The 26,895-nt window shown below is 36.3% G+C and overlaps 2 protein-coding genes across 3 annotated transcripts; both read left to right on the top strand.

Moving 5' to 3' along the window:
* The first annotated feature begins 71 nt into the window (after window positions 1-71).
* LOC123872529 (trafficking protein particle complex subunit 8) lies at window positions 72-14,581 on the top strand. The gene is made up of 19 exons (XM_045916850.1): window positions 72-542; window positions 632-793; window positions 875-1,163; window positions 1,423-1,567; window positions 1,647-1,728; window positions 2,270-2,367; window positions 2,964-3,149; window positions 3,498-3,598; window positions 4,333-4,581; window positions 5,304-5,586; window positions 6,825-7,010; window positions 8,560-8,863; window positions 9,252-9,543; window positions 9,828-9,960; window positions 10,811-11,021; window positions 11,632-11,849; window positions 11,957-12,753; window positions 12,833-12,947; window positions 13,402-14,581. The coding sequence occupies exons 1-19, from the start codon at window positions 395-397 to the stop codon at window positions 13,540-13,542; spliced, it is 4,140 nt and encodes a 1,379-aa protein (XP_045772806.1). The 5' UTR covers window positions 72-394; the 3' UTR covers window positions 13,543-14,581.
* Window positions 14,582-19,016: 4,435 nt separating this feature from the next.
* LOC123872658 (casein kinase II subunit alpha) lies at window positions 19,017-24,124 on the top strand. 2 transcript variants are annotated; one of them, XM_045917100.1, is made up of 7 exons: window positions 19,017-19,224; window positions 19,459-19,888; window positions 20,048-20,235; window positions 20,707-20,899; window positions 20,983-21,212; window positions 21,631-21,779; window positions 23,166-24,124. In XM_045917100.1, the coding sequence occupies exons 2-7, from the start codon at window positions 19,682-19,684 to the stop codon at window positions 23,252-23,254; spliced, it is 1,056 nt and encodes a 351-aa protein (XP_045773056.1). In that variant the 5' UTR covers window positions 19,017-19,224; window positions 19,459-19,681; the 3' UTR covers window positions 23,255-24,124. The 2 variants fall into 2 exon arrangements, with proteins under 2 accessions (XP_045773056.1, XP_045773047.1); XM_045917091.1 differs by having other exon boundaries at window positions 19,018-19,224; window positions 19,605-19,888.
* The last annotated feature ends 2,771 nt before the right edge of the window (window positions 24,125-26,895 follow it).

Raw genomic sequence — 26,895 nt, 5'->3', positions numbered from 1 at the left:
GAAACGATCATATGATCTATAGCTCTTACTCTTCGTTCCTGGTCTATGCTCTTCGTTTTCTAGTTGTCAAATTGTAAATGTCATTTCGGTTCATGTTTGGGATTCATTATTTGCTTGTTTTTTTTTTTTTTACTAAAAAGTAAATAAAAATGAAGACCGTCCGAACTCCGAGGAATTTCGTAGTTTGCTAAATCTTTTCCTAAAATACGTATGAATGTTTTTCAATAAAGAAGCTCAAGTGTTATAATTAGTCATAGTCACATTTTTAAGTATTACTTCTTAAGAATAACATGCAAAAATTGATTCACCAAACTTATTATCTATAGGTACATTTTGAAAATCAAGAATCTACGGATATTTTAATACTAGAAAGTAAATCTAACATCTGTTCGAAATGAACAAAACTGCCCAAGAGTTCATTCAAAACTCTTTTTCTCCAATCATTGCCACACTAAGCAGCTCTAAAGTGGAGAATGTTATTGGCAAAAATAACTTAACCCTGTCAGAACTACTACAACCGTTTACTACTCTGGATTGGGAAGGTGAACTCATTCAATACCTAAATTAACATCTTTATTTGAATTTTTAAACATTCTAATAATATTATCATATCTTTATGTTTATGTCACAGGTCAATTCCGTGAGCCAGGAGGAGGCGTATGCTCTGTAAAAAATTTCAACCTAGTAATAAGAGATGTTAACTGGAAACCTGTGCAGCCTACTGAGGCAAGACGACAACTTAATAATGCAGTCTTATATAATTATGATGAAAAAACTGTACCAGTTACTATAGGTCTGAAGAATTTCATCCATATTTGTTGAATGATTTAAAACTGTGTTTGATTTTCATTTTTTAAATGATTATTTTTTTCAGAGGGGCATACTATAGAAATACCTCAAGCCACACCTTGGTTTGATGCCTGGAGAGAAGCATATTTTGAAGTTCAATTTCCTTCAGATCATGAATTCACAAAACATTTCCTGGCTTGTATTATTGTTGCAACTACTCTGGATGACAACATAATTGATGTTTATAATGCCTTAAATCAGCAGTATGCACAACTACAGAATGTTACCCCACCTAAATTACCCAAGTGGTTTAACAATGCTGTTTTAAAATCCTATCTTCTTCTTCATGATGTATCAGCAGTTCCTAAGGAGAAGTATGTTTTAAATTTTAATATGTAACCTGTGAGGCCTTTGTGAGTGATATGACGTATAAGCTCTAGGAGGCAGGCTATCTTTGTATTAAATTTCGTCTAAATCGGTTAAATGGATAGGCTGTGAAAAGCTAGCAGACAAACTGTCACACTTTTCATATTTATGGTATTAGTATGGATGCCTTATTATAGGTATTGAGTATGTTCTCATTATATTCATTAATGAAAACCTAAAACTAATGTTATGTTTATTTTATTTCAGAGCAGATAAGTCATTTGAAACATTAAAATTAACATTTGGTGCTACCAACTGCTTTATGCTATCAATAAATTCTAAGCAAACTGTAGATCCCAAACTACCAACTGATTTTTGGGATAGATATTTACAGAGATCCAGGGTGTTAACTGTAAGAATTCCATTGTTTAATGACCAGATTATTATTATTTCTTATAAAATTTTATTTCAATATTCTTTTTTGCCTCCAGAATGATTCTCTGACAGCCTCTCTCCAAGTCCCACCGATTGAAACTCAAATCACATTTCCAGCAGCAAGTGCGACTACTCCAGGTACCTGTAGTGTCCATTATTAACAAAATATGTATTTTAGTTTTTAGACTTTTGCACATATAACACCTAGGAAATACGTAAGCGCAAGGATGTTGAGCTGGAGGCACGGGAACTGCAAATTGACCACACACTGCAACGCGGTTCGTGAGTTTGTCCTGTATTTTTTGAATTTCTCAAAATCAGCAATCAGCGCGACCTTTTTATTTTTCCTGTGACCTCTTGACATGCCCCCCTAACGATACCTTATGTCAAATTACGGTAGGTCTTTTTTCGGAGGGCATCTAATTATTCCTTACATATTGACTGAACTACTGAGGCAAGGCGATTACGATACGATTCTGATTAGTGTACTTTACAAGGAGTAAAGAGTTTCATACAAAGAATACTGGACGAGTTGATATGGTGACAAGTGACGACTATGACCATTATAATATGTACCTACCTACATGTTGATGTTCTTAGCATCCTATATCCTAACATTAACAATTTTTTTTCTTTCTACGCTAACACTTGTCAAACTATGGTTTCCTTTTGCATACAGATGAGAAATCAAATGCAACAACATCTACAAATCCTGAAGGTGTACATCCTCTTATCACTACCGATAATGATGTTTATGATAACGCAAACAGCTTACAGGTACTACTTATACTAAACTGCTTAATATCAACAATCGAAATATAATACATTATTTTTTTAATAACTTTTTAACCATATCCTTAGGATTGTACAACTCACGAATGTTGATATCAAGTATACGAATACTTAGCGCTATAGTAAACTTGACCTTAAAATGATCTTTTAAAGTTCAAGTCTGTCTATACATCTGCAGCCGGCGCTTCAGGCGGAAACGTTGCTAATGTATTAATTAATAGAATATATTTTTATTCATCTAAATTTTTACAAGTGCTTTTGAATCGTCAAAATAATTTACCACTGATTCGGAATGCCGTTCCTACCGAGAAGAACTAGCAAGAAACTCGGCGGTTGCTCTTTTAAGCTAAAATCAGTGGTAGTGAAGTTTGACTTCAAATTAAAGATTTTTAAGGTCCATTTAATTTGACGTTTTTGTCGACTCTTGAATTCTATCAACGATGGTGTATGTAAAATCTCATTCTGAGTGCACCAACTACAGAAAAAGAGGTTGTCAATTTGACTCGTATGTTTAAAAAAAATTAAAATGTTCCCTTTTCTATAGATACTGAATACTGATGTACCTATTAATTCTGTTTTAGCCATATTCGTTTTCTGGCAGTTCAGAAAGTGTTAATGTGATCAAATCCTCTGAAAGTTTATCTGAAATCCATGGAGCTGCGTTAAATGCGGTGGACATTGATGCAATAAAAAGTTTCTTGCATGAGTATACTTCGAAAGCGTTGATGCCACACTTAGAAAAGCAAATTACGCAATTAACCGAAGTTGTAAGTAAACTTGCATTAATATAGTCTGTACACTGTACTGAAAATATGTCTGTTTGTTACTTGTCTCTTGAAGTGTCGATTACCTGATTTCAACGAAGTTTAGACGCTTGGAGAAGGATGTAGAATCCTTTATCCTGGGAAAAATTATAAATTCACTCAAATGGATTTTGTTTTTGCTTTTTAAAAAATGAGTTGCATTGCAATGCATGTACAAACTAAATCATCAAGCAACATCATTATCTGATTGATGTATTTTAGGGGCAAATGATATTTTATTTTACCTATACATAGTTATAAAACAAGGTTTAACTAAGTTACCTATTATACTTAAGTTTATATCTGTTTAAGGTTGCAAATAAAAAAGGTGTGAGTAGATCTCTCCTATCAGCTACAAAACGATGGTTTACAACTGGAAAATCAGGAGCTACAACAATCAACAATACAGTTATGTAAGTATTTTTTTTATATACTTACTATCTATATTATGATAACGTCATATGCATTGATAAGCAAAGTGTTGGCAGACCCTAATACTAGATGGACAGACGACATCAAACGAGTCGCAGGGAACCGCTGGATTCAGTCGGCGCAAGACCGTGGCGTGTGGAAGACACGCCTAGAGGCCTATAGATTTAAGGTTTTAAAGATCCAGTAGGAACAGTTTGATTTTCCGGGATAAGGAGTTGCCAATGTCAATTACAGGGATGCAAGCTACCTCGGTACCAAATATCATACAAATCGGTTAAGGGGATGGGTCTTTAGGAATCCCGCGGGAACTGTTTGATTTTTCGTGATAAAAAGTAGCCTATGTCCGTCCCTGGGAAATAAGCTAACTCTGTACCTTTCGTCACAATCGGTTAAACTGTTGGGCCGTGAAAAGGTACAGACAGACAGACAGATTTTCGCATTTATAATATTAGTATGGACTAGAGGATGCCCGCGACTTCGTCCGCGTGGATTTAGGTTTTTAAAGATCCCGTGGGAACTGTTTGATTTTCCGTGATAAAAAAAATCCGTTTTACTATTTTAGTATAAAACCCTAACCAGCTCTGAAGGTATGGAAATTAGTTCAGATTTGTATTTAATTCGAGAAAAACTATATATATACTGGATTAAAAGAAAAAAGTATTTTATATCATCGTTTTGTTGGCCAGCTCCTCAATTAAATGTTTATGATTTCAAGTTACTCGACCGATTGTGCGGAGCTTCAGTTGCGGCGTTTGGGCGATCTTTGGTTTCTGTGCGGGCAATGGCAGCGAGCCTTCGACGCGTATCACACAGCGAAGCGCGAGTTCTACGCCGACAGTGCATGGCTGTGCTATGCGGGCGCGCTGGAAATGGCCGCCATCAGCGCTTTCATGGCAGGAGAGGCCAATAGAAAAACCTTTGGCTACATGGAGGAAAGCATTGTCACTTACCTTAACACTTGTAGGTGAGGTTGAGATATTAGTTTTTTCTTTACTTTTTACTTGTTGACGTCCCTGCTTTGCACGGGTAGCACTGATCCGATCTATAACTGGATGAGTTCTGGTGGATGGATGGGGGTGGGACGGTCATGTCATGAATTTATGATATAATATAGGTATCCATAGAACTTTTTGGGAGGAACTATTCCACTATTGTTTTCGTGTAACCTTTATTTAGGTACGTAGCGCACGCAATGGAAGCACTAAGACGGGATGTTTTTTTTCACTTAATTATCAAATATCATCATATTAGTAGCTTATTTTCGCAAAATGTTTATAAATTATACCCTATGACCTTCTCAGATAATCCCTCTTTGTACTAGTGCAAACCTTATGAAATCAGTACAGCATTTTGGGATTAGCTCGAACAAATACAATGTTCAACACGGTGGGAGACATTAATTTATAATAGTGTCTACCTGACCTAGCCTGGTTTTGTCCTATATTTTTTAAAAATTATGTGAAGCTCTTTGAATTTCTGGGACTAAAAGTAGCTTATGTCCTTCCCCAGGATGCAAGCTATTTCTGTAACAGATTTCGTCAAAATCAGTCAAACAGATGGGCCGCGAAAAACTAGCAGACAGACACACACTTTCGCATTGAATAATATTAGTATGGATTGTAGAGACAATGGAGGTTGGTAACCCTAATTGCACAAGCCCGTTTCTTTTGAATATTACAATTACAGAATGATACAGTATGCAGTGCGAGCCACTTTGCTCTCTGTGCCATGTTTAATCAATGCTGGGCTATACGGCGAAGCAGCCAAGCAACTCATTCGCATGACCTCTGAAGACAGCGATTTACGGAGTGCAATGCTTCTAGAACAAGCAGCTTTGTGTTTTCTGAAAGGCCCAAGTAATAAGGTCATGTCAAGAAAATATGCTTTCCACATGGTGCTCGCTGGGCACAGATTTTCTAAAGCCGGACAGAAAAAACATGCATACAGATGTTACAAACAAGCTTACCAGGTATTTTAAAACTACTTATTTGTAAAGTACTTAAAGGCCTTCATACTGAACTCAGAAATATTACACCAAAAAGATTTTAGCATAACTGCGAACTTATTACTTGGAACGATTTATTTCAGTCAAACTTATCTGTAATTTATTTTAAATAGTAAATTAAAGAGTGATTAATTAAATTTTGCTCTAACACTTCTAGGAGTTCAGTCAAAATTAAATCTAAAATTAAGAAGCTAAAGGTTTGTAAACCTACCTGGAATTTTGACAGTTACCATTACAGGTCTTGCACAGAAAACAAATGAACAGAGCAATCCTGTGGGGTCACAGGAGCAAGACGGGGGAGGGATTATACTGATCAGCAGAATAGGGATGATGACTACTAATCAAATCAGCGACTTTTTATCAAACGTCAAAACGCTCGCTTATTATGGGAGCATGTATTGAAATACACAGATATCACGTCATAACATTTGACGTAATTTGACGTACTTTTTTAGTTCAATCGACAATTTTAAATGGTTGGCAAACTTAAAACTAGCAGCGAATGTGGACTTTACGAATTTCGGAAGACCCTCTATTTAGTCATTACTAAGAAAGAATTTATTTTTAACCCCCGACCCAAAAAGAGGGGTGTTATAAGTTTGACGTGTGTATCTGTGTATCTGTGTGTCTGTGTATCTGTGTATCTGTGTATCTGTCTGTGGCATCGTAGCGCCTAAACGAATGAACCGATTTTAATTTAGTTTTTTTTGTTTGAAAGGTGGCTTGATCGAGAGTGTTCTTAGCTATAATCCAAAAAAATTGGTGCAGCCGTTTAAGAGTTATCAGCTCTTTTCTAGTTTTCTTTTAGAAAAGAAGGTTACATATCCGTTAGATTCATAATATTATGTCAATTGACAAATATCAAGCTGTCAAGATGGACGTTGCCTTGATACATAATTATTTATTTGAAAATATGTTTTGGAAAACTCTGATACTTTGGATCGTAGGCGCGGAATAGTCCAAGAAAATCGGTTCAGCCGTTTGAAAGTTATCAGGTCTTTTCGGTCTTTTCTAGTTACTGTAACCTTCACTTGTCGGGGGTGTTATAAATTTTTAATTTACACTTATTGACCTAGGCATCATCCCTATTCGGCAGAACAAACTTTAGTAGTTAGTAGTTTATTGTAGTAGTTGTAGTTATTCTTAGTAGGGCGCCGTCGCATATATGTGTTAATGCTAGACTAGAGTACTGTCGGCTGCAGGTGTATGCGGGCAGCGGCTGGCGGCTGTCGACGGACCACGTGCAGTTCGCGCTGGGGCGGCTGGCGGGCGCGCTGAAGCTGCCGCGTGCCGCCGCTTCGTGGCTGGCCGCCCCGCTGGCGCCGCTCTCGCCGCAGCCCTCCGCCCAACAGGACGCCTTCCTTCGCGAGTTCATGCTCGCGCACCAGGTCAGTGGCCCGTCTCACTATCCTTACTCGCGCGTAGGACCGTGACCAAAAGGAGAGCCGGCTTAAACGCGAAATCGGGTTGGCTCAGGGCAACCTGGTTCGCACCGGAGTGTAAGACTTCGCAGGTTCTGTCAGGCTATGGGTGCTTCAACTAGCGCCTGCAAGAAATGCGACGGGCGGAGGAGGAACATTGAGTTCCTGTGGGAATGTCCGGCGTACGAGGAGCTCCGTTGCGCCCTGTTGTGGACGGGTTCGTTCGTGAGGAAGATCGTCCAGCGTATTATCAAGGCAAGCGAGGGACATGCATAGGTACCTGATGTACCTGGCGGCCATAGGTTTTGACAAGGAAATATGAAGTGGAAGCGATCATAATGATTCGGAGACGGTCGAAGTGATACAGGGTACTCAAGAACCTGCATAGCCCCAAAGAATAAGAAGATCGGCAAGCTACGGAAGTTTGCACACCAGTGGCCCAAGAGGCGGAACAGCTATGTATCGTGATCGTGGACCAGTAGGTAATGAGAGGATCTGGTCTGCGAAGCGTGCGGGGATCTGCGTGACTCAAAAATGGGAGAATGACAAAAGACACAAGGGTAGAGAGAAAGAATTTGTTGGCGCCCCTGGACAATACGTCAAGACTCAAGAGCAGTACTTAGCCCGCCGGGGTGCCCTGCACCTTTGCTTTATCCTCTCTCGAGACCATATTCGACTTTTTATAGGTATACTATTAACTATTTTGTAGTTTTATCAAATACTGGATATGCTGTATTATTGAATATATCATTTTTATTGCGAAAACCGTTACATATACTGTTATTCGGTGTGAAGCTTAATTTTTTGCTCGCTGGGTAAGTAGGGAAGCTAAATCATAATAATAGAAAAACACGATGTTTTGTCTCATAGGTCAGTCAGACTTTGAGCACAAAAAGACTCATATTTTTCACATCATTTGCGTTTATAGCTGTTCTACATTTCTATAGAATTTACAGTTTGCAAACACGAAAGTCACGATATTACATCACAAAACCAACGTACAGAAAAAATATAACTCAATGTTACCAATTACCATACTATACTCATTGTAATTTTATGACTTATCTGAATGTTGTAAATAAATAAAACGAGATATTATCTCTAATAGCTTTCTTTTTCAGGAAATAACACACACGTTCATCAAAATAATAAAAAAATCTGTTTGATTATATTTGTTCAGTTACATCGTAAAATAACTACACAATTTATGACTCGTGGAAGTTTACAAAACGCGAAATATTTTCTCAATAAATTGAGAAGATTTCAAACAGTTTGTTTATCAATAAAAATGCTAATAGGTCTTCTTAAATTCGGTTAAGTACTTGAAAGTTGAAATGCATGTTAAACTTACATTACATTCTCATGTGTCTTTAAATAACAGTAAAATTGAGAAATGAATTCTGAAGAAGATGGTTTCCATGAGTATTTTTAACGTAATATGTGTTTATGAAATAAATTTAAAAAATATTGCAATCACTATGGAGTATATTGATGTATTTACCTGACAAATTTTCAGCAATGGGTAGAGACATCAGAGGAGTACAAAGAGCATCTTCCAATCCTGCCTGTGCCTTTGCTATCTAGCGAGGAAACCGCAGTATTATGCGTAGGCACCGCGCCGCTCTCGTCTCCGGGACGGACGCCCGCTTCGTCTCTCTCCTTACCGCCTGCGGCAGACGCGGGCCAGGACGACCCTTACTGGCACAAGCTGGAGGAAGCCCTGCTTCAGGTTGCTCAAGGCAGCGTGCCGATGATCTTTAAACCGAGTATAGATTTGTATACACAAAAAACTGATAGCAATCCGATTGTTCCGCAAGGAGGTACGGTAATATTTCTTTTGTTTTCCTAAATCTGAAATCTGATGACTAACAAATTAGGAATATTTAATTTTGTAATTTTCTGATGACTGCAATTTCATCTGTGTACATTATTGTTTGCTGAATTTGCACATTATTATGATATCAATGCTCACAGGGTGGGAATTGGGGCATTTTTCAACAATCAGATCATTATGTAGAGTTACGTGAGTTACTCCTAAATAGTATGATTGGGCTGTTGAGGATGCATTGTAAAACTTCATAGTAATGTTTGTGAATATGGGAGTAAGTCAAATACAAACGAATGTTTCTACGCATTATGTGCAATACATTCAAACCAATTTTGTTGGCAGCTTAATTCATTTTGTTATATACTCTTATTTTTTTTCAGAACCAATCCAAATTTCAATAACTTTATACAACCCATTAAAGATTTCATTACTTTTAAAAGAAATCGAATTATTATGGCAGTTCACTCCAAATGTAGAGGAAACAGAAACAACCAACGACGAGGTCTTAAATAATGAACCTCTATTCGCTACGGGGCAAGTTCTAGAGAGCAATGTGATACACGGTCAGAAAATTAAGTCCTTTTTGTTAGAGGGAGATTGTAAGAGAACATTGAATTTCACTGTGATACCTCTGAAGATTGGGCAACTAATTATTCAAGGATTAGCCTTTAAGTAAGTTTGATTTTTTTTACTAGATAATGACCATGATTTCGTCCACATGGATTTAGGTGTTTGTAAATTATGTGGGACCTCTCCGATTTTTCGGAATAAAAAGTAGTAGCTACCTCGATACTAAATTTCGTCAAATCATGGCAGTGACACATTTTTATTTATTGAAAACTCTGTAGGGTATCTCTATAGGGTACTTCCCATTGACCTAGAATCATGAAGTGAATAGGTATTTTTTATAATTACAAACTGTCCAATACCAGTTCTTTATTGTTGATAACTTTCAGATTGATAAATGTTGGAGAGGGCAAACAGAACGAAAACGGTGTGACGGTTTTGGGAAAATTAAATTTAGGTGGTAACAACTTTTCGGATAAACTTCTGCAAATAAAAGTTATCCCTCAAGCGCCATGTTTACAGGCAAGTTACTGTTGTTTTTAATAAAATGGAGTCATGTGTGATCTTATTTACACTACAGTTAGGTTTAAATAAAATATGAGGTTGTTGATTACGTCTATGCTTATGTAGTACTAGCGACCCGCCCCGGCTTCTTACGGGTGGCCATTTAGGCAGCGTTCGCGAGAATCGTTAACGTACGGTAGTTTTTTCGACGCCTTACTCCACAATTTTCACTACCACGAAAAATCCTATCTATTTTCCGGGATAAAATATAGCCTATACGGATTCGGAAGAATCCCTCTAAGTAATGGTAAAAGAAATTTTGAAATCGGTCCAGTAGTTTTTGAGCCTATTCAATACAAACATACAAAAATACAAAGGTTTCCTCTTTATAATATTAGTATAGATTTAGTATGAGGCTTTATAACGCACGATAAAATCATGACGTAAAACGTGACAAAAATACGTAAAAAATAGATTTAATTGATATTAGAAATGTATCTTTTTTAACAGAAGCCTGTCTAAGGTTACTGCCGTAGTTTGACAACCACAGTGTGACGATCGTAATCACTTCTGATTGCTGACACTTTTTCACTATTGGCTGAAACACCTTATTGCCATAAATTCAGCCAATTACAACAACTGAGATTTGTGTAACTAACTTTTTAACAAAGCGCTTTTGAATAGTTATTTTATGAGAATATTAGTCATGCTATTCATAACCAATATTTCCCTTCCCCTCCAATTAAGTGTAAAGCTTGTGTTAGGAGTAGGTACAACAAAAGTGCAACCGCCGACCTTTCGGAGTTCAGTCCGCTCCTCAACCATTGAGCTGTTGAGGCTAAATGAATCTATTATTATTATTTATCAGATGACGCTGTCTGAAACCAGTGCTGACATCATGAGTGGGGAAATATTGAACGTAGACGTAGAGTTCCGGAACGTTGGTCCGGTGCCGATGCGCAACCTGTACTTGGCTGTGTCGCACCCCGACTGTATGAGCGTGGTTAGCGCCGACGATACTGTGGATGATTTCAAAGTGTTGTATGATGACAAATATCGCCCACCGCCTGATTTTTCGGGTATGTTTTGTATAATGCGTAAATTTTGAGAAAGGACTCGCCATATTTGCTTTGTGACAACTGTAATGCCAAAAGTATAGTCGTACTAAATCGTACTTTTGACATGACATAGAGCAAATAATATGGCGAGTTCTTTCTCAAAATTCACGCACTATTTATCGCTTTTAGTTTGTAATGTTCGCTTTAATTTTTGTGTTGACATTACATATAAGGGTTTGTTCCTAAATTAAAGAAAACCTCATTCAAATCGGTCAAGTTAGAAGCGGGATAATCGTGGACATCACTATCAGTATTATAAATCCAAAAGTGTGTTTGTTTGTTGGTTTATTCGTTTGTCCTTCAATCACGTCGTACGATCGACGTGATTTTTTGCATGGGCATATTTAAAGACATATACCTATGTATAGATATACTTAGGAGCGGATGTCCGCGTGGTGTTATTTGTTTAAAAACCCCGATTTTGCAGGACAAAAAGTAGCCTATGTCCGTCCCCGGGATGCAAGCTATTTCTGTACCCATCAAAATCAAACGGATGGGCCGTAAAAACCTAGCAGATAGAGTGACAGACTTTCGCATTTATAATATAAGTATGGATTGCGCGTGAATACAGACGAGCGAGCAGCGCGCGCGGAGTGGCGGGCGCGCGCGGCTGCGCGGCGCGTGTCGCTGGTGGCGGCGAGCAGCGCGGCCGCGGGCGCCGCGCGCGCCACGCTGCTGCTGCGGCCGCACGCGCGCGCGCCGCGGCTCTACCTGCTCGCCTACTACGAGACGGGCCAGGCCGCGCGCCCGCACCGCCTGCTGCGACACGTCTTCCGCTTCAATCCCACTGTCAGTATTCTAGGATCCTTTCTTTCTTTTGAGAGGCATAAGGAGGCATTATGCTGGTTTAGAAAATATACTTTTTTAATTTAAAATAAATAAATCCACTTTTGTAGGAGACCGTCGAAATTATGGCGACGCCGCGAAGAGGATTAGGTCAATCTGGCAATCGAGTTTTAGAAAATATGCATTTATCCGTGGAAATAAAAAACATATGCAATGAGAAAGACGATAGTGTAACTCTGGAAGTGCTGGAGGCGTCATTGCTGAGCAGACAGTGGAAGTTCACGCAGCTCACGACCGCAATTGACTCTGACAATACCTTAATCTCCCGAGAGAGAGCTCATCTTATACTGAAAAGCGCAAGAATTCTTGGAGGTATACCAGAAGGGCAGATTGAATATTCTTGTCTGAAAATTGCTAAAAATCACCCCGAAAGTAAAGATGACATCAACAAGCCTCCCTATTCAAAATTTATTACAGACGATACACCTTCATTATTTGATATGGTCGATGTAAATGAAAACAAGGAACAAAGAAGTGGATTGATACGCTCTATGTTCGTTTTGCGATGGAAGGCGCACAACAAGAAGACTGGCCGTGCAACCATCGGCCAACATTGCCTTTGGCTTCACTGCTTCGGTAAAATGCTTTCTCGTGAAAAAGAAAGGCTACCTCTTGATACGCTCAACGCCGTGCCGCTTGACGATATCGGTACCCGCATAGATTTACACGAAACAAAGGGAAAAAGTGAAAAGAATAATGTAGTCGTTTTTAGATTGGAGCATTCCAATCATATTGACCATGACTTTAAAGTTAATAAATTATGCATGATCCCTGTAGTAATCAATATTGTAAACTGCTATGGGGTGCCCGTAAAAGTTTTTATAGATATGTCGAGACAACAAAATAGGTATGTGTATAATAATGATTTAAAAGCATAAGTTAGTCATCGATAGAATACTTATTCATCATTCGTTTAATATTTCCAGAGACAATTATGGACAACTTGGCTGGGCTGGTGCTTTAAGCAACGGGCTAGACATAGAGTCAAAAGATTTGGGTTTAAATGTTACTCTAGAGAAGTTTGAATCCCGTCGTGTACAGGTATATAATTTTAGATTTATATAACAAGTATTCCCAGTATTTATTTCGCCATAGCTGTGAATCTAACAACCGATTCTGTGCACATAGATGTGCGTGTTGTGGATCACGATTTACAGTGCGAAATATGTGTTTTAAGTCTAAACAAATCATATCATAATCATACATATTATTGTTTTGCTATAATATGTGTGCAATAAAGACTTCTAAATAAAAAAATTAATAAATCAACTGTTTATTATCGTGATAAAACTGACGATTTGTTTTAGAAATTAAATCGATTAATCGATGGGGGGTATGAGATTTTTTTAAATCAAGGCCATGGTATCTTAGAACAAATTCCTGTGTCTGATACGTACTCTCTTATCTATTTTTAACACTTTTTAGGTCAGATTTCATGACGCCCACGGCCCACTTTGCCCGAATTGATGTTTTATGGGGTTGCATTTGTTTGCAGGTGCAAGCCTTGTGTGCCTCGCCTGGTACTTTCTTGGTGGGCTCCGCGTTCTCCGTAAGCACGCTGCTGGGCGCCGAGAGCCGCGCGACCACCCGCTTCCCCAACAGCGCCTCGCTACTCGTCGTACAACAAGTCGCTTGAAACATGTTTACAGATAACTCTGGCCGCGACTTCATCCGCGTGACAAGAATTACAGCCTAAAGCATTTCAGGATAATCCATATTATATTCCTGTCTGATTCACGAACTTTTCACGATCTGTTCAAGGGATTTTGATGAAATTTGGTACAGAGATAGCTTGCATCCGGTTGTACACAATCTGCGCCTTGATTGCGGTAAAATGACAGCTACAATGTCACGATCGCAATCAACTCTGATTGGCTCACGCTCACTCTTGGCTACAATGCATTGTTGCAACAAGATTACGATAAATTCAGCCAAAGGTTATACAGTTGTTCACGTAAAGTGAATCTAAGTGAACTTGTTCACTAGCGAGTGTCGTTTTTGGCGCGGTTTCAATACTTAAACTATCAATAATTTTAATTCTTAATACAGTAGATCTTCCAAAAAATATCAATGTAGTGGGCTTATTATGTAATAAAGAATAATTTAAAACGATTTCTAAGAATTCGTCAAATAGCTATTGAGATTGTAATAATCATCGATCGCAATCGACCAGCAGTTACCTTCTAATATGTCAATGCAGTTAACTAAACTAATTTGACAGGTCTAAATTGAATGCAAGAAAATAGTGAAAAGGATAGCTCAGATCACTATAGTTAGACTTGTCAATTCCGAATAGTTCCGAGATTGCGTACAACAGCATTAGCCACATTTGCTCCTTTCTATCCTTGAAAATCAGAGTTCCCGTGGGATTTTAAAAATCTACGTGGATGAAGTCGTGAGCATCATTTCTTATTAATAGATATTATACATAATTTTGTTATTAAATTATTATTATAGTCCCTATGGATGTTTACCTAATCGAAGCTATAAATATTGTTATTACCTGGCTACCCGTAGTAGGTAAGATAGGTAAGTAGTAAGTACTACGTAATATGTAGGTATAATAATATACATAATTGTTATAGAATGTATTAATGATTCGTAACTACCTATCTTTGTTTATTTTTATTGCATTGGGTTCTATGAAGAATACTTTAAAATAAAAATTATCATTAAGTATACCTTAATTTTTTTATTTACACATCAGGGTCCCATAGTAAGGAAAGCTCAAGTTTCAGCCAATTTATTTTTTATTCAGAACGTGTTATTCAATTGAAACATTTATTTAATATCCCTTTCTGCAGGGAGCTTTATGAAAGGAATGTATGGAGGAATGACAATATAATCCTGTGTTTGACAACTAGTCAAAACACAATACTTGCCAGTATTTCACGTCACAATGATTTGACATGCTTTTTTTAGTTCATAATTTAAAATGGTTATTGGACGTGAAACTAACAGGACGTGGGTAAAAGTATTTTATAATACCTTCTATTTAATAATCTCGGAGAAATAATTTATTTTTGACATAGGCAGATATAGGTACCATGAATGTATACAACAGTGAAGAATTAGGCACATTAGCTGTACCTACTATTATTATGACGTATTCTGAGCATAGAGATAATAATCATCCAAGAATCTGAAACATTAGCTGTATAATGTAGTTAGTGCATTTCATCGAAGTACCTATGGCGTTATGTTGGCTTCCCTGTCTATCCAAGTCATATTTGCATAAGAAGACGCAGATTTTGTTTATTTTCATTTGATTTTCCTGAATGAATGAAATGAAAATCGAATGAAAAGAAACAAAATCTGTGTCTTCTCATGCCAATATGGATGACCACCCAACAGACAGGGGAGCAAACATAACGCCATAGGTACTATTCGATGAAACGCACTATACCTACGTGACTTCTCAGTCTCACGCGCCATTTTAACTTTGTGTCAAATGTCATGTCAAAAGTACGGGTACAAACTTGACATTGGCTAATCTGTGTAAAGCCAGACGAGAAGAAAAAAAAAAAAAGTATGGGTTTAGTCCGGGCTATTATGAGGCTATTTTTTTTGACATGACAGTGACAGTTACCTAATAAAAAAACCGCCCAAGTGCAAGTCAGACTCACGCACCGAGGGTTCCGTACTCGGGTTATTTTTCCGGCACTTTGCACGATAAATCAAAAATATTATGCCTAAAAATAAATAAAAATCGCTTTTAGAATATACAGGTAACCCTTTCATATGATATCCTACTTGGTATAGTTATCTTACTTTGAAAATTGAAACAAATTTTAATTTTTTAAAATGATGTAATCACAAATTCACGGTTTTCGGATTTATTCCTTTACTTGTGGTATAAGACCTACCTACCTACCAATTTTAATGGTTCTAGGTCAACGGGAAGTACCCTATAGGTTTTTTTGACAGACACGACTGACGGACGGACGTACGGACGGATGGTTGGACGGACGGACGGACGGACGGACGGACAGACAGACAGACAACAAAGTGATCCTATAAGAGTTCCGTTTTTCCTTTTGAGGTATGGAACCCTTAAAATCAAAATTTTACTGTTTTTTTTTAATACTAGAGCCATTCCATATATTATGTACATGACTTCAAGATATATCCTGATCATAAATACAGTCAGCATCTTATAGCTTTAATTAGCCCTAGGTACTATACTAGTATTTGAACAGGTAAATATGATAGGTTGCAGGTCCATGGCCTATCAATGGTTTTCATTATTTTATCCCTATGTGGAAACACGGATGGCATTCCCAATTCTCATTCAGTTAAAATTAGAGAAAACTTACTCGGTGCTCGATTTTCAACATTGACATTCTCGACATATTCCTTAAAATTGAGGAGAGATACTAATTGTTGGCAGCATTTGTTCTTCAACTTCGCCACCCTGTCAATGTCATTCAAGTGCCAAAATATCCTTGTCGCATTTCAAGTAAGGTCTATGTTGGCAATCATGAATGGCAATAGACTAAATTATAGTGTTGCCAGGTCAGATTCCAAAAATTACAGTATTTTCCGCGGACTAAATCCACTTTATCACACTGGAAGGAGCCAAAGCTCGTGTCTCTTCAAGTACAAACTACCAGTCAACGTGCGAGTACCAAGTCAATCAAAAAATTGCGACTTGGTGCAGCACTGAAAATATTACTATTATTGAAAATATTATGCCCTATGCAGCTGGCTTTTGACCTTCCAATCAAAAATATTTTAAGGGTACATATTACAGCAAACAGTAGGTAGGTAACTACTATAGTTAATTAATGTGAAATCTTAGTAAATAAAAATATTTATAACTTATTAGCTTCACTTTTAGGCTAGATTGTAAACTTAGTAGAATGCTGCTGCCAGCACTTTACGTTCAAGAAAAAAAAAATTAAAATAATATTGTGTATTTTTAAATAGAAATATTTAAAAATTATTACGAGTAAGAAAAAAATATTCGATTCCAGGAGACGTGAAATTAATCTGAGTTTTTTAAGGCTTATAAACAAAAGCTATGTACATTTTTTTACTAAGCTGATCAAAAAATCACTAAACTGATTTAGATGATCCTTCATCGATCAACCAAGTTTCAAAATTTTCTTGATGTAACTCCTCATCGTGGATCTGCCTTGTGCCGATTTTTAGGGTTCCGTACATAAAGTAGTAAAGTATTAATGTCACTCTGTCACGCTGTCTGTCTGTCTGTCCGTCTGTCCAAAACATATCACAGGGTTCTAGCTCATAGACTAAATGAGTTACAAACCTGAAACTTTGGTAGGTGGTGTAGAACGTTGACCCAAAACCAAAGATTGAATTAAAAATTCAATTAAATTCTTTTTGAAGGAGGCTCCTATACATAAAAAAGGAGCCGAAAAAAATTAAGATTTTTTGTCCCTAGGGTATCATTGTTTAAAACTCATTGAGTAGAGTTCGAATAGTACGAGTTGGGGTTTTCTTACACGGGTTATTGTAATGTTCTCGGTCGGAAAAGCAATAATATTTCATACACCCAAAATTTGATGTTCATTATTATGTACGGAACCTAAAAACGTTCCATAACAATAATGTTTGTGTGTTCGTTATTAACTGTAGGTATGCATTCCGCATCATTCATTCGATTGGGTTAAAACTTAGGAGTTAGGACAGTTCAAGTTTGGATTCCGGTCTGGAGAGTAATGTACAATTTATCTCCATATTTTATTTATATACATAGTTCTACACTATACGATATTTGTATTTTATTTTCGGATCAGTATTGAATTTTGTATTTTACGATCTCTAATCTGAAATCAAGAAAGTGTTTTACGAGTTACGTTATATACAAGTTATATACATAATATGTGATTTTACCTACTGATGTAACAATAGTGAAACACATATCTTATAAAAGTAGTAATATTTCAAATCATGTTTTAATCAATTTTAAAAAAAATGTTCCTTTGTATTAAAAAATACCAGATGTATAGTATTTTTCTAAGTAAGTACAACTAATTATAGCCATAAAGCCGTGCTAATACTTTACCAGTTCTAATTATTTATGTAGGCATGTAATTTTTTATTTTAAGAAAAAAAATTTATGTGATATAACCTACCCACCTACATAATAAAGATTGAATGAATTTATTTTATTTGTGCACATTACTTTTCCATACAAGCAGGTAACTACACTACAAGCATATTGTTTTAACCGCTAAGAGACCGACGCCGAGGGAGTTTTTCTTCCTTGTTACTGTGACAAACAAGTTGAGAGAAAGTTCTCTCCGACAGTATGCTCAATCAGTGAACTCTTTTATTGAAAAGCACTCACACTTTAATTGTACGTTACTAGAGTGAAAAAAATTGAGTTTTTTAGTTTGTAGTTGAGTTTTCGCCTCAGCGGTGGGACAAGTGCCTAATAGGTTGCTAATAGGTCTCTTTTTCTACGAGTAGGTAATGTCATGAAATATGAATCTCGAATTTCGGGACATGAGCTTGCAATATACTCGCTAACTCCCTGGCAGTAGAAGTAAGCTCACTCCACTCTAAGGATTAGTATTTGTGTGGCAGACTATGGATGAAAATGCACGGCAAGTGGCAACATGGCGATTGGCGGTAACCAATGTGGGAGGCAGAATTTGACGTGATATATTATGACAGCTACCCACGGACACTGCCAACAAGATTAAAAAAACTGTGCAATTATTTGTAGGTTTTCATTAAATAAATCATTAATAATTCATAGCAAAAGCAGATTCACTAATATATAGGTAGGCCTTCTCCTGGCAACAGTAGATCATACTAAGTTAGGTACCTACTAATTTCAGATTTTGGTGGAAGCTTTACTTAAAAGTTAAAACATGATTCAAGTTGCTGAGACTAGCGATCTTTCAGATTACGATGTTCAATAAATCCAACGGATCAAATAATATAGAGGCTAGTTACCTACTTAACATCTGGGGACACCTAATTCCACAAAAGACACCTTTTAATTCCACAAAAGAAAAAAAAAAAAAAAGACATTTTTCAACAATACTTTCCAGATTTGATGACTAAACTTTTGAGCTGGCAACTCTGATTCTCTCTGTTTACGTTTAAAAATAGGGAACAGAGGGAGAGAGGAGATCAAGACAAGAGTGGCAAATGCATGGCAAACGGCAATGGTGGACGATCGGATGGGCGTCCATCTTGAATTTCGCTGAATTTGTGCCGGTTATGTGATAAAAGTGTAATTTGTTTAGTAGACTTCCAATTATTTGTTAATTTTCAAGAAGTTTATGTATGCTTAAACTATTTATTGTTTAAAATAAGATAATCTACAGGAATGTGTTAGGTATGGGAATGTGCCTGATTCATTTGATCATTTGACTAGTAATGGCGTGCGTTTTTCTCCCTGAAGACTTTCAAATTTTATTTCATGTCATCGTTTTGGCTTTTCTTGTATTTAATCTCTATCAGAAAGCTGACGTAATTGATTTCTCCAGAGTATCAGAAAATCTTCCAAATGCCTCCAAAAGCCTCTTATTTTGATCTTAATTATGTGATTCAGTTGGATGTCGTTTTTTAGGTTATACATCAATACAAGTGACTCGTAATCGTTCGTAATCGCTAGTAATGATTCCAAGTGACAATTTGAACAATTAAAATTACAATAGTCAAGTGTAATAAATAGTGAATATCTCAAAGTGACGTCGAAAATATTTTTATTCACAGTATCATTACTCAAGACATATGCGATTTCCGGTAAGAGCCTCGTCGACAAGACCTTAGGTTGGCAAAGTTATAATACGATGGCAGTACCTAGTAGAGCTCGGGTATATGCCGACGTTAACTCACAGAAACCGAGAGAATACTGGGACTATGAAAGCTATGTGGTGGACTGGGGCAACCAGGAGGACTATCAGTTAGTACGCAAGCTTGGGCGCGGAAAATACAGTGAAGTATTTGAGGCAATAAATATCACAAATAACGAGAAATGTGTAGTTAAAATATTGAAGGTAAGTGATGCTCTATTGTATATAACATGTATTGATTTTGCCTAATTGGTATAGAGGTTTTGTATACTCTAATGACTAATCCAAGGTTCCTGGAAGATCTTGTGATGATTATTAGTTGTATTATACTAAATGGTTTACTGTAACAAATATTTCTTGCAGCCTGTAAAAAAGAAGAAGATTAAAAGGGAAATAAAAATATTAGAGAACTTAAGAGGAGGCACAAATATAATAACTTTACAAGCTGTTGTTAAAGACCCTGTCTCTCGTACGCCTGCTTTAATATTTGAACATGTTAATAACACTGATTTTAAGCAACTATATCAAACATTGTCAGATTATGATATAAGGTACAGTAAGCTTATATTATCATATTGATGATTATTTTTAAGGTTCTGTACCTCAAAAGGAAAAGAGGAACCCTTTTAGGATCATTGTGCTGTCTGTCTGTAGTATTTGTCAAGAAACCTATAGGGTGCTTCCGTTTGATCTAGAATCATAGAATTTGGCAGTTAGCTGTCATTCATTTGCAAATTTTTATTAAACTGGTTTGAGATTTCTCGTACTCGATGGCTGGACTCTTTGTATGTGTGTCCAACTCATACTTGAGCAGTTTTTTTAAATTTATTTAGAGTTTCGCTGTCATATACCCATAAAATTATAATGCATACATAATATGAAATCCTTTGTAATTTTTTTTTAAATAATTCTTAGTTTTATCATCATTTTATATCATAAGCATAATTAACAAAATAAAATAGATTTGTTAAAAAGCTTTTACCTAATTCAATTCATATTTACCAAAATTGTTAACTTTCCAGGTATTATTTGTATGAACTTTTGAAGGCTTTAGATTACTGCCACAGTATGGGTATCATGCACAGAGATGTAAAGCCTCATAATGTAATGATTGATCATGATAATAGAAAGTTACGTCTCATTGACTGGGGATTAGCGGAGTTCTATCATCCAGGGCAGGAGTACAACGTTCGCGTTGCTTCTAGGTACTTTAAGGTATGTTGGTAATTAAATAAGATTTGAATTGTCATTTTTTTTAAGTTATAAATTAATATGATCTTTCATTTTACCTTTTTTAGGGTCCTGAGCTCTTGGTTGACTATCAAATGTATGACTATTCACTAGATATGTGGTCACTAGGGTGTATGTTAGCATCCATGATCTTCCGTAAGGAACCATTCTTCCATGGTCATGATAATTATGATCAGCTTGTACGTATTGCCAAAGTGCTGGGCACTGAAGAGCTATTTGAATATTTGGATAAATATCATATAGAATTGGATCCTCGGTTTAATGATATTCTTGGCAGGTAATTTATTTATGTACATTTATCAGTATTACGAATCACAATATTGGACTTGTGATCTTCATTGTTTTCCAAATATTTTTAACTAGATGATGCAGTGACTTCATCTGGATGGATTTATCTTTGTACAAAATTTTGTCAGAACTGGTCAAACAGACCCTTGAACAGCTAGTAACACCCAGAGAGACACACTTGCGCATTTATAATATTAGTGTGTATATGCATAACCCAACCATGTTAAACTCTGTTATACAAACTACTGTTATCAAATACATGGTGTTTTCTTGAATGTCAAAACAAATTTCAAATTATGAATTCTTTTCCAGCTTTCAATTATCTATATTTTTGACTGTCCAAATGACATCAATTGGTCAATCAATTCTCAACTGAATGATAAATGGTGTTTAATTATAATTTTTAGACATTCACGTAAACGATGGGAACGATTTGTACATTCAGAAAATCAGCATTTGGTTTCTCCAGAAGCATTAGACTTTCTCGACCGCCTGCTGCGCTATGACCACTATGAGCGGTACACTGCTCGTGAAGCAATGGAACATCCATACTTCTGTAAGTCATTTACAGTTTTTATTTTAACATTAAGCTATACTTACTCTTTTATGACACTCATTTTTACGAATTTAAGCATCTTTGGAATATACTATGCTAATTTTCTTACCATTTTGGACTATTATATGTCAAAGTTCCCAGCTAGCACCAACAATTCAATTCCACACCTCATTGGTGAAGTATATTGCACCCATCTGGTGCAGCCACATGTCATAAAACAAAATTGAATAGAATTATTGTATACTGGCAATACTGGTATGGTATGGTACTATGTCCTTTAGGCAAGTGCCAACAACGATTATATAAAGTTTCAACTCCATCAGTTGAACAATGCACAAACACATAGGTAACAAATGAACAAGCACAAATTATCTGATCTCTGAACACTTTGATTTTCTGGGATCGAAAGTAGCTTAATATGTGTGTCCTTTCCCTGGGATGAAAGCTATCCATGCTATACCAAATTTCATCTTAATTTATTTAACTGATGAGCTGTGATGTGAAAAGCTGATACAGACAGACAGATACTTTCACATTTATATCTATAGGTACTTATAATAAAACTAACTAGACAATTTCTGTGTATTAAAATAAATCTATTTTGAAAAGTTTAAGTTAAGTTACCCAACATCTTCTCATAGTCATTCTGTGGTGCATAACAGCAGCTTGATTGCTGTAGAATGACAAGCTATGATGCCACAGTCCCAATCATCTCTGATTGGTTGACGCTCACAATTGGCTACATTGCATTGTTGCAACAAGAACTCCATAAATCCAGCAAATCACAAAAATTGCGATTGTAATTGTGATTGATGCATACAAAATCAACCAGCTGATTAATTAAACACTTTTTGATTAAAACTCACATAAGAAGAGTTCTAATTTGTACACTATCTTACTTTCTAAACGAGTCTCAAAATTTTTTTGGCCAATGCGCCACCATTGATTCCTTCACTAGTCTTATGGACAAAATTTATTTAGAAACATTAACCTTATTCTTAGGGTTCCATACTTGAAGAGTGCCAACGGGACCCTGTTATAGACAGGCTAGTCTTAGCTCAAAGGCTGTAGTTAGAAGATCACAGTTCCAGATGTATGTTTCCACTAAATGTCGATACCAATAGATGACCTGCAAGCCATATGCAGTCAGTTGGAAGTTGTGATACAAGTAGTTACAGTCCGAGCTCATAATATAGGTGCTGTGTATACATTACACTAAGGAGAGGAGTCTGTAGTGCAATAGGCTTAGAAAAATACTCAGCTATAGTCCTAATATAGCATACCCATCTTGTCCCTAATACTTATCAGAGTTCTTTAAGTTTTGTCCAAGATGACTGATATCTAAATAAAATGTTATTAATGTTGTACTTGCATATTTATTTTCAGATCCGATTGTGAAGGAGCAAGGCAGAATGGTATCGTCTAATTCTCCTAGTCCTAATGCATTGCAAGGACCAATAAATGCAGCAGAGTAATTGTTATTGAATTCTGTAATGCTCTTTATAACACTATGTATTGAAATATATTACCTGTACAAGAATTCCTGAAAAAGAGGGGAGTTAAGAGAAACACCAAATATAGTCCAGTGATAGCAATCGACACACGGGACACTGTGAGGAGCGCCATTTCTGTTCAGTTGATAACTCTCATGTAATTCCAATATTCTACTGAAGTATAATTTGGAAAGACAATATAATTTAGTATTTAATGTTAGTAAAATCCGGTTTATTAATTGTTTTAAAGTGTTTTATCTCTGGTACAAACCACCAAGTCCAAGGAAATGTATTCTAATGTTACTTTTGAGTATCTTACGGATATGAAATTTATAAAGTTTAAGGTTCTCAACACATCCATCATTTTGTGAGGTTCAATATGAATTATTGAAATAACAAAAACCATCTGGAGTTTCATTGCACTTGATTTTTTGCATTTATTAACCTATGGTATTGATATTGTAATTACTTGTATGATATACTGATTACGCCCGCGTACCATTTGCGCATACTGGTTAGCGACTTTTGTTGGTACTACTATTAAAATTTTGTATTTATGTTATAAAAATAAAATGTAGATATGTGTGATAAATACAAAATTTTAAGATGTAAAATGTTTCTTTCATTACATGATTTTTAAGATACCAATAAAGTTTAATTCTTAGATATGTCAAATAAAATATTGCTTCTATAGTATATTTTTAGTAAGTTATGTTAGTGTCCCATAATATAGCAAAATCGAATCGATCGTCAACATTAAATGGGCCTCATTCATTATAATTTATTTTTAGAGTGATAACTTAAAGTTGTTGCAACAAAATTTTCTTAATAAACAGACTAACTTTGCCTGTATTTGGTTTGGATTTTTCGTTTGCTATACAGTATACAATCATATGTATTGGAATGTGACATCCCATCGAAAAACTTAACTGTATTATTAAGTCATTTTTATTTTGAAACTGATTAAAAAAGATTAATAAGTACATACCTACATATTCAAACTTCGAAGATCCATATCTAAGACACTTAGGGCGGAAACAAACTATGGGGGCGTCTGTAAGCTGCGCCTGACAGCTGCGACTAATAGGAGTACACATTCGTTTAGGACGCAACTTGTGAGATATCTCTTGGATGTCCAAGCACCAAAGGTTACATCCGATAGTTTGCAAAGTTCAGTGTGCTATATTGTATTATCCAGATACCTATAAGTCGCGACTTGCGTCCGTTATTTGTTTCCGCCTTTATACGGCGTTTCGTGAACAAAAGATTTCGTTGAAAGGATTAGTCTTAGACTCGAGGATGCTGGATGGATTTAAGAAGTTGACGTTTACGTAACCTTAAAAACCAGTAAAATGATAATTTCTTTTGGCATGCATATTTTAATAAATATTATGATTGCTGATAATAATATTGATACCATAATCCGTGATAAATTCAACATCCTTGATTTATTCGCAACTTTTGTCGAAACGCCGTATTTTGCACCTAATTGTCTTGTACAGTTGGGATTATTATAACATAAGTAATAAAACTAACTGGATGATTTCTGTATACATTAAATATATTTTGAAACTTTTATTCAAAGGAAGTATTAGGTGTAATATTAGGGCAGTATTTAATAACTAACTTTAAAAAAGGAGTTTAGTATCAATTCGATCCATATGTATATGTAACGCTTAAATACCGAAAACGCTCATTGAGCGAAAAAATAGCTCACAACGCGTTGTGGCAATCGCAGGAAGACACGACTGAAATTCGTGTTATGGCTCTTATGAAAACGCTCACGACATGTTGTGGCAATGAAGAAAAGCCACGACGCGTTCTGCACTAAACCCGAACGAAATCTGAGCACCGTGGTCGTGATCTTTCTGCGATTACCCTAACGCGTTTTGAGCTATTTTTTCGCTCAATGAGCGTTTTTAGTCGCGTAACATTCCTGTATATTGTAGGCGATGATCTCGAAGACTAATGAACTGATTTTAAATTTTTTTTCACAATCATAGTTTACATCTAGGTATCATTCTTATGTACGAAGTAATACACTTAAGCCACCAATATTTTTGATATAATACACTATTTCTCTGAGATTTCTGAACTGATTTGAAAAATATTTTTTATTACTTAGAGGAAGTTTGCGTGATGGTCTCATAATTTTTTTTGAATCCAAATCCTTATTCTTGATACTGCATGGTTACTCAATATTGATATGTACCTACACCGATTTCTTCGAGATTTCTGAACCGATTTAAAAATATTTTTTTCTCCATAGAGAGGATGTTTGCGAAATGGTCTCATAATTTTTAAGGGTTCCGTATCTCAAAAGGAAAAACGGAACCCTTATAGGATCACTTTGTTGCCTGTCTGTCCGTCCGTCCGTCGTGTCTGTCACGAAACTTATAAGGTACTTCCCGTTGACCTAGAATCATGAAATTTGGCAAGTAGGTAGGTCTTATAGCACAAGTACAGGATTAAATCTGCAAACCGCGAATTTGTGGTCACATCATTTAAAAAAAATTAAAATATGTTTCAATTTTCAAAGTAAGATAACTATGCCAAGTGGGGTATAATATGAAAGGGCTTTACCTGTACATTCTAAAACGGATTTTTTTTTTCATTTTATGCATAATAGTTTTTGACTTTATTATTGAATTCCAAGTCCCAACTCTTCAATCCTGACGCTGTAGAGTGACCGCCTAAGTTATGGAGATATAGGAAATGTGGACGATAAATTGATACTGTAAACATATAAGCACCAAGCAAGCAAGGACTTCGTGATTGAACTTCAAGTTTCAACTCTTTATTTCTGATGCTGCAGGCATACTGCAGTCTGCACCCCTAAACCTTGGGGGATTCATGAACGGTAGATGGTGACTTGATATTGTAAGTACAATGTACAGACATTGTTGTCACTGAACTGCCAAGTTCCAACTCTTCAAACATGTTGCTGCGGGAACTGCCATCCAATGAGCCGTGAGATCGTAGTAATGTACAAACCTACCAGAAGATAAGATAGTCATTAAGTATTTTAGAAAGGTAAGTATGGTAGGTACATAACGCCATTCGGCGACATTTCACGTGCAGTTGACTGAAACTATCCTAACTTTGCAAACACATACTTTCTTTTTAGTCTCTACTCGCGGCGTACATTCGTAGGTGGCACCGCATGACTATTTCGTCATGTGCAAAGTAAAAAAAAACCCAGCAAAGTGCGAGCCAGACTCGCGCACGAGGGTTCCGTACTACGAAGAAGTAAAACAGTAAGAATCACTTTTGATAACGAACCACAGCACAAAACTAACATTGTTTGTAGAGGTTTGTTATTATCAAATAAACCGGCCAAATGCAAGTCAGACTTGCGCACAGAGGGTTCCGTACTCTGGTATTTTATGCATAAAAAATAAATAAAAATCTGTTTTAGAATGTACAGGCAAAGCCCATATTACCCCAGATATCCCACTTGGCATAGTTATCTTACTTTGAAAATTTAAACACATTTTTTTAAAATGATATAACAACAAATTCACGGTTTTCGGATTTATTCCTTTACTTGTGCTATAAGACCTACCCACCTGCCAAATTTCATGATTCTAGGTCAACGGGAAGTACTCTATAGGTTTTCTTGA

Source organism: Maniola jurtina, chromosome 2, assembly GCF_905333055.1.
Source record: "Maniola jurtina chromosome 2, ilManJurt1.1, whole genome shotgun sequence".
NCBI lineage: Eukaryota > Metazoa > Arthropoda > Insecta > Lepidoptera > Nymphalidae > Maniola > Maniola jurtina.
Note: the sequence above shows the minus strand (reverse complement) of the source record. Positions and strands in the feature narration are given on the sequence as shown.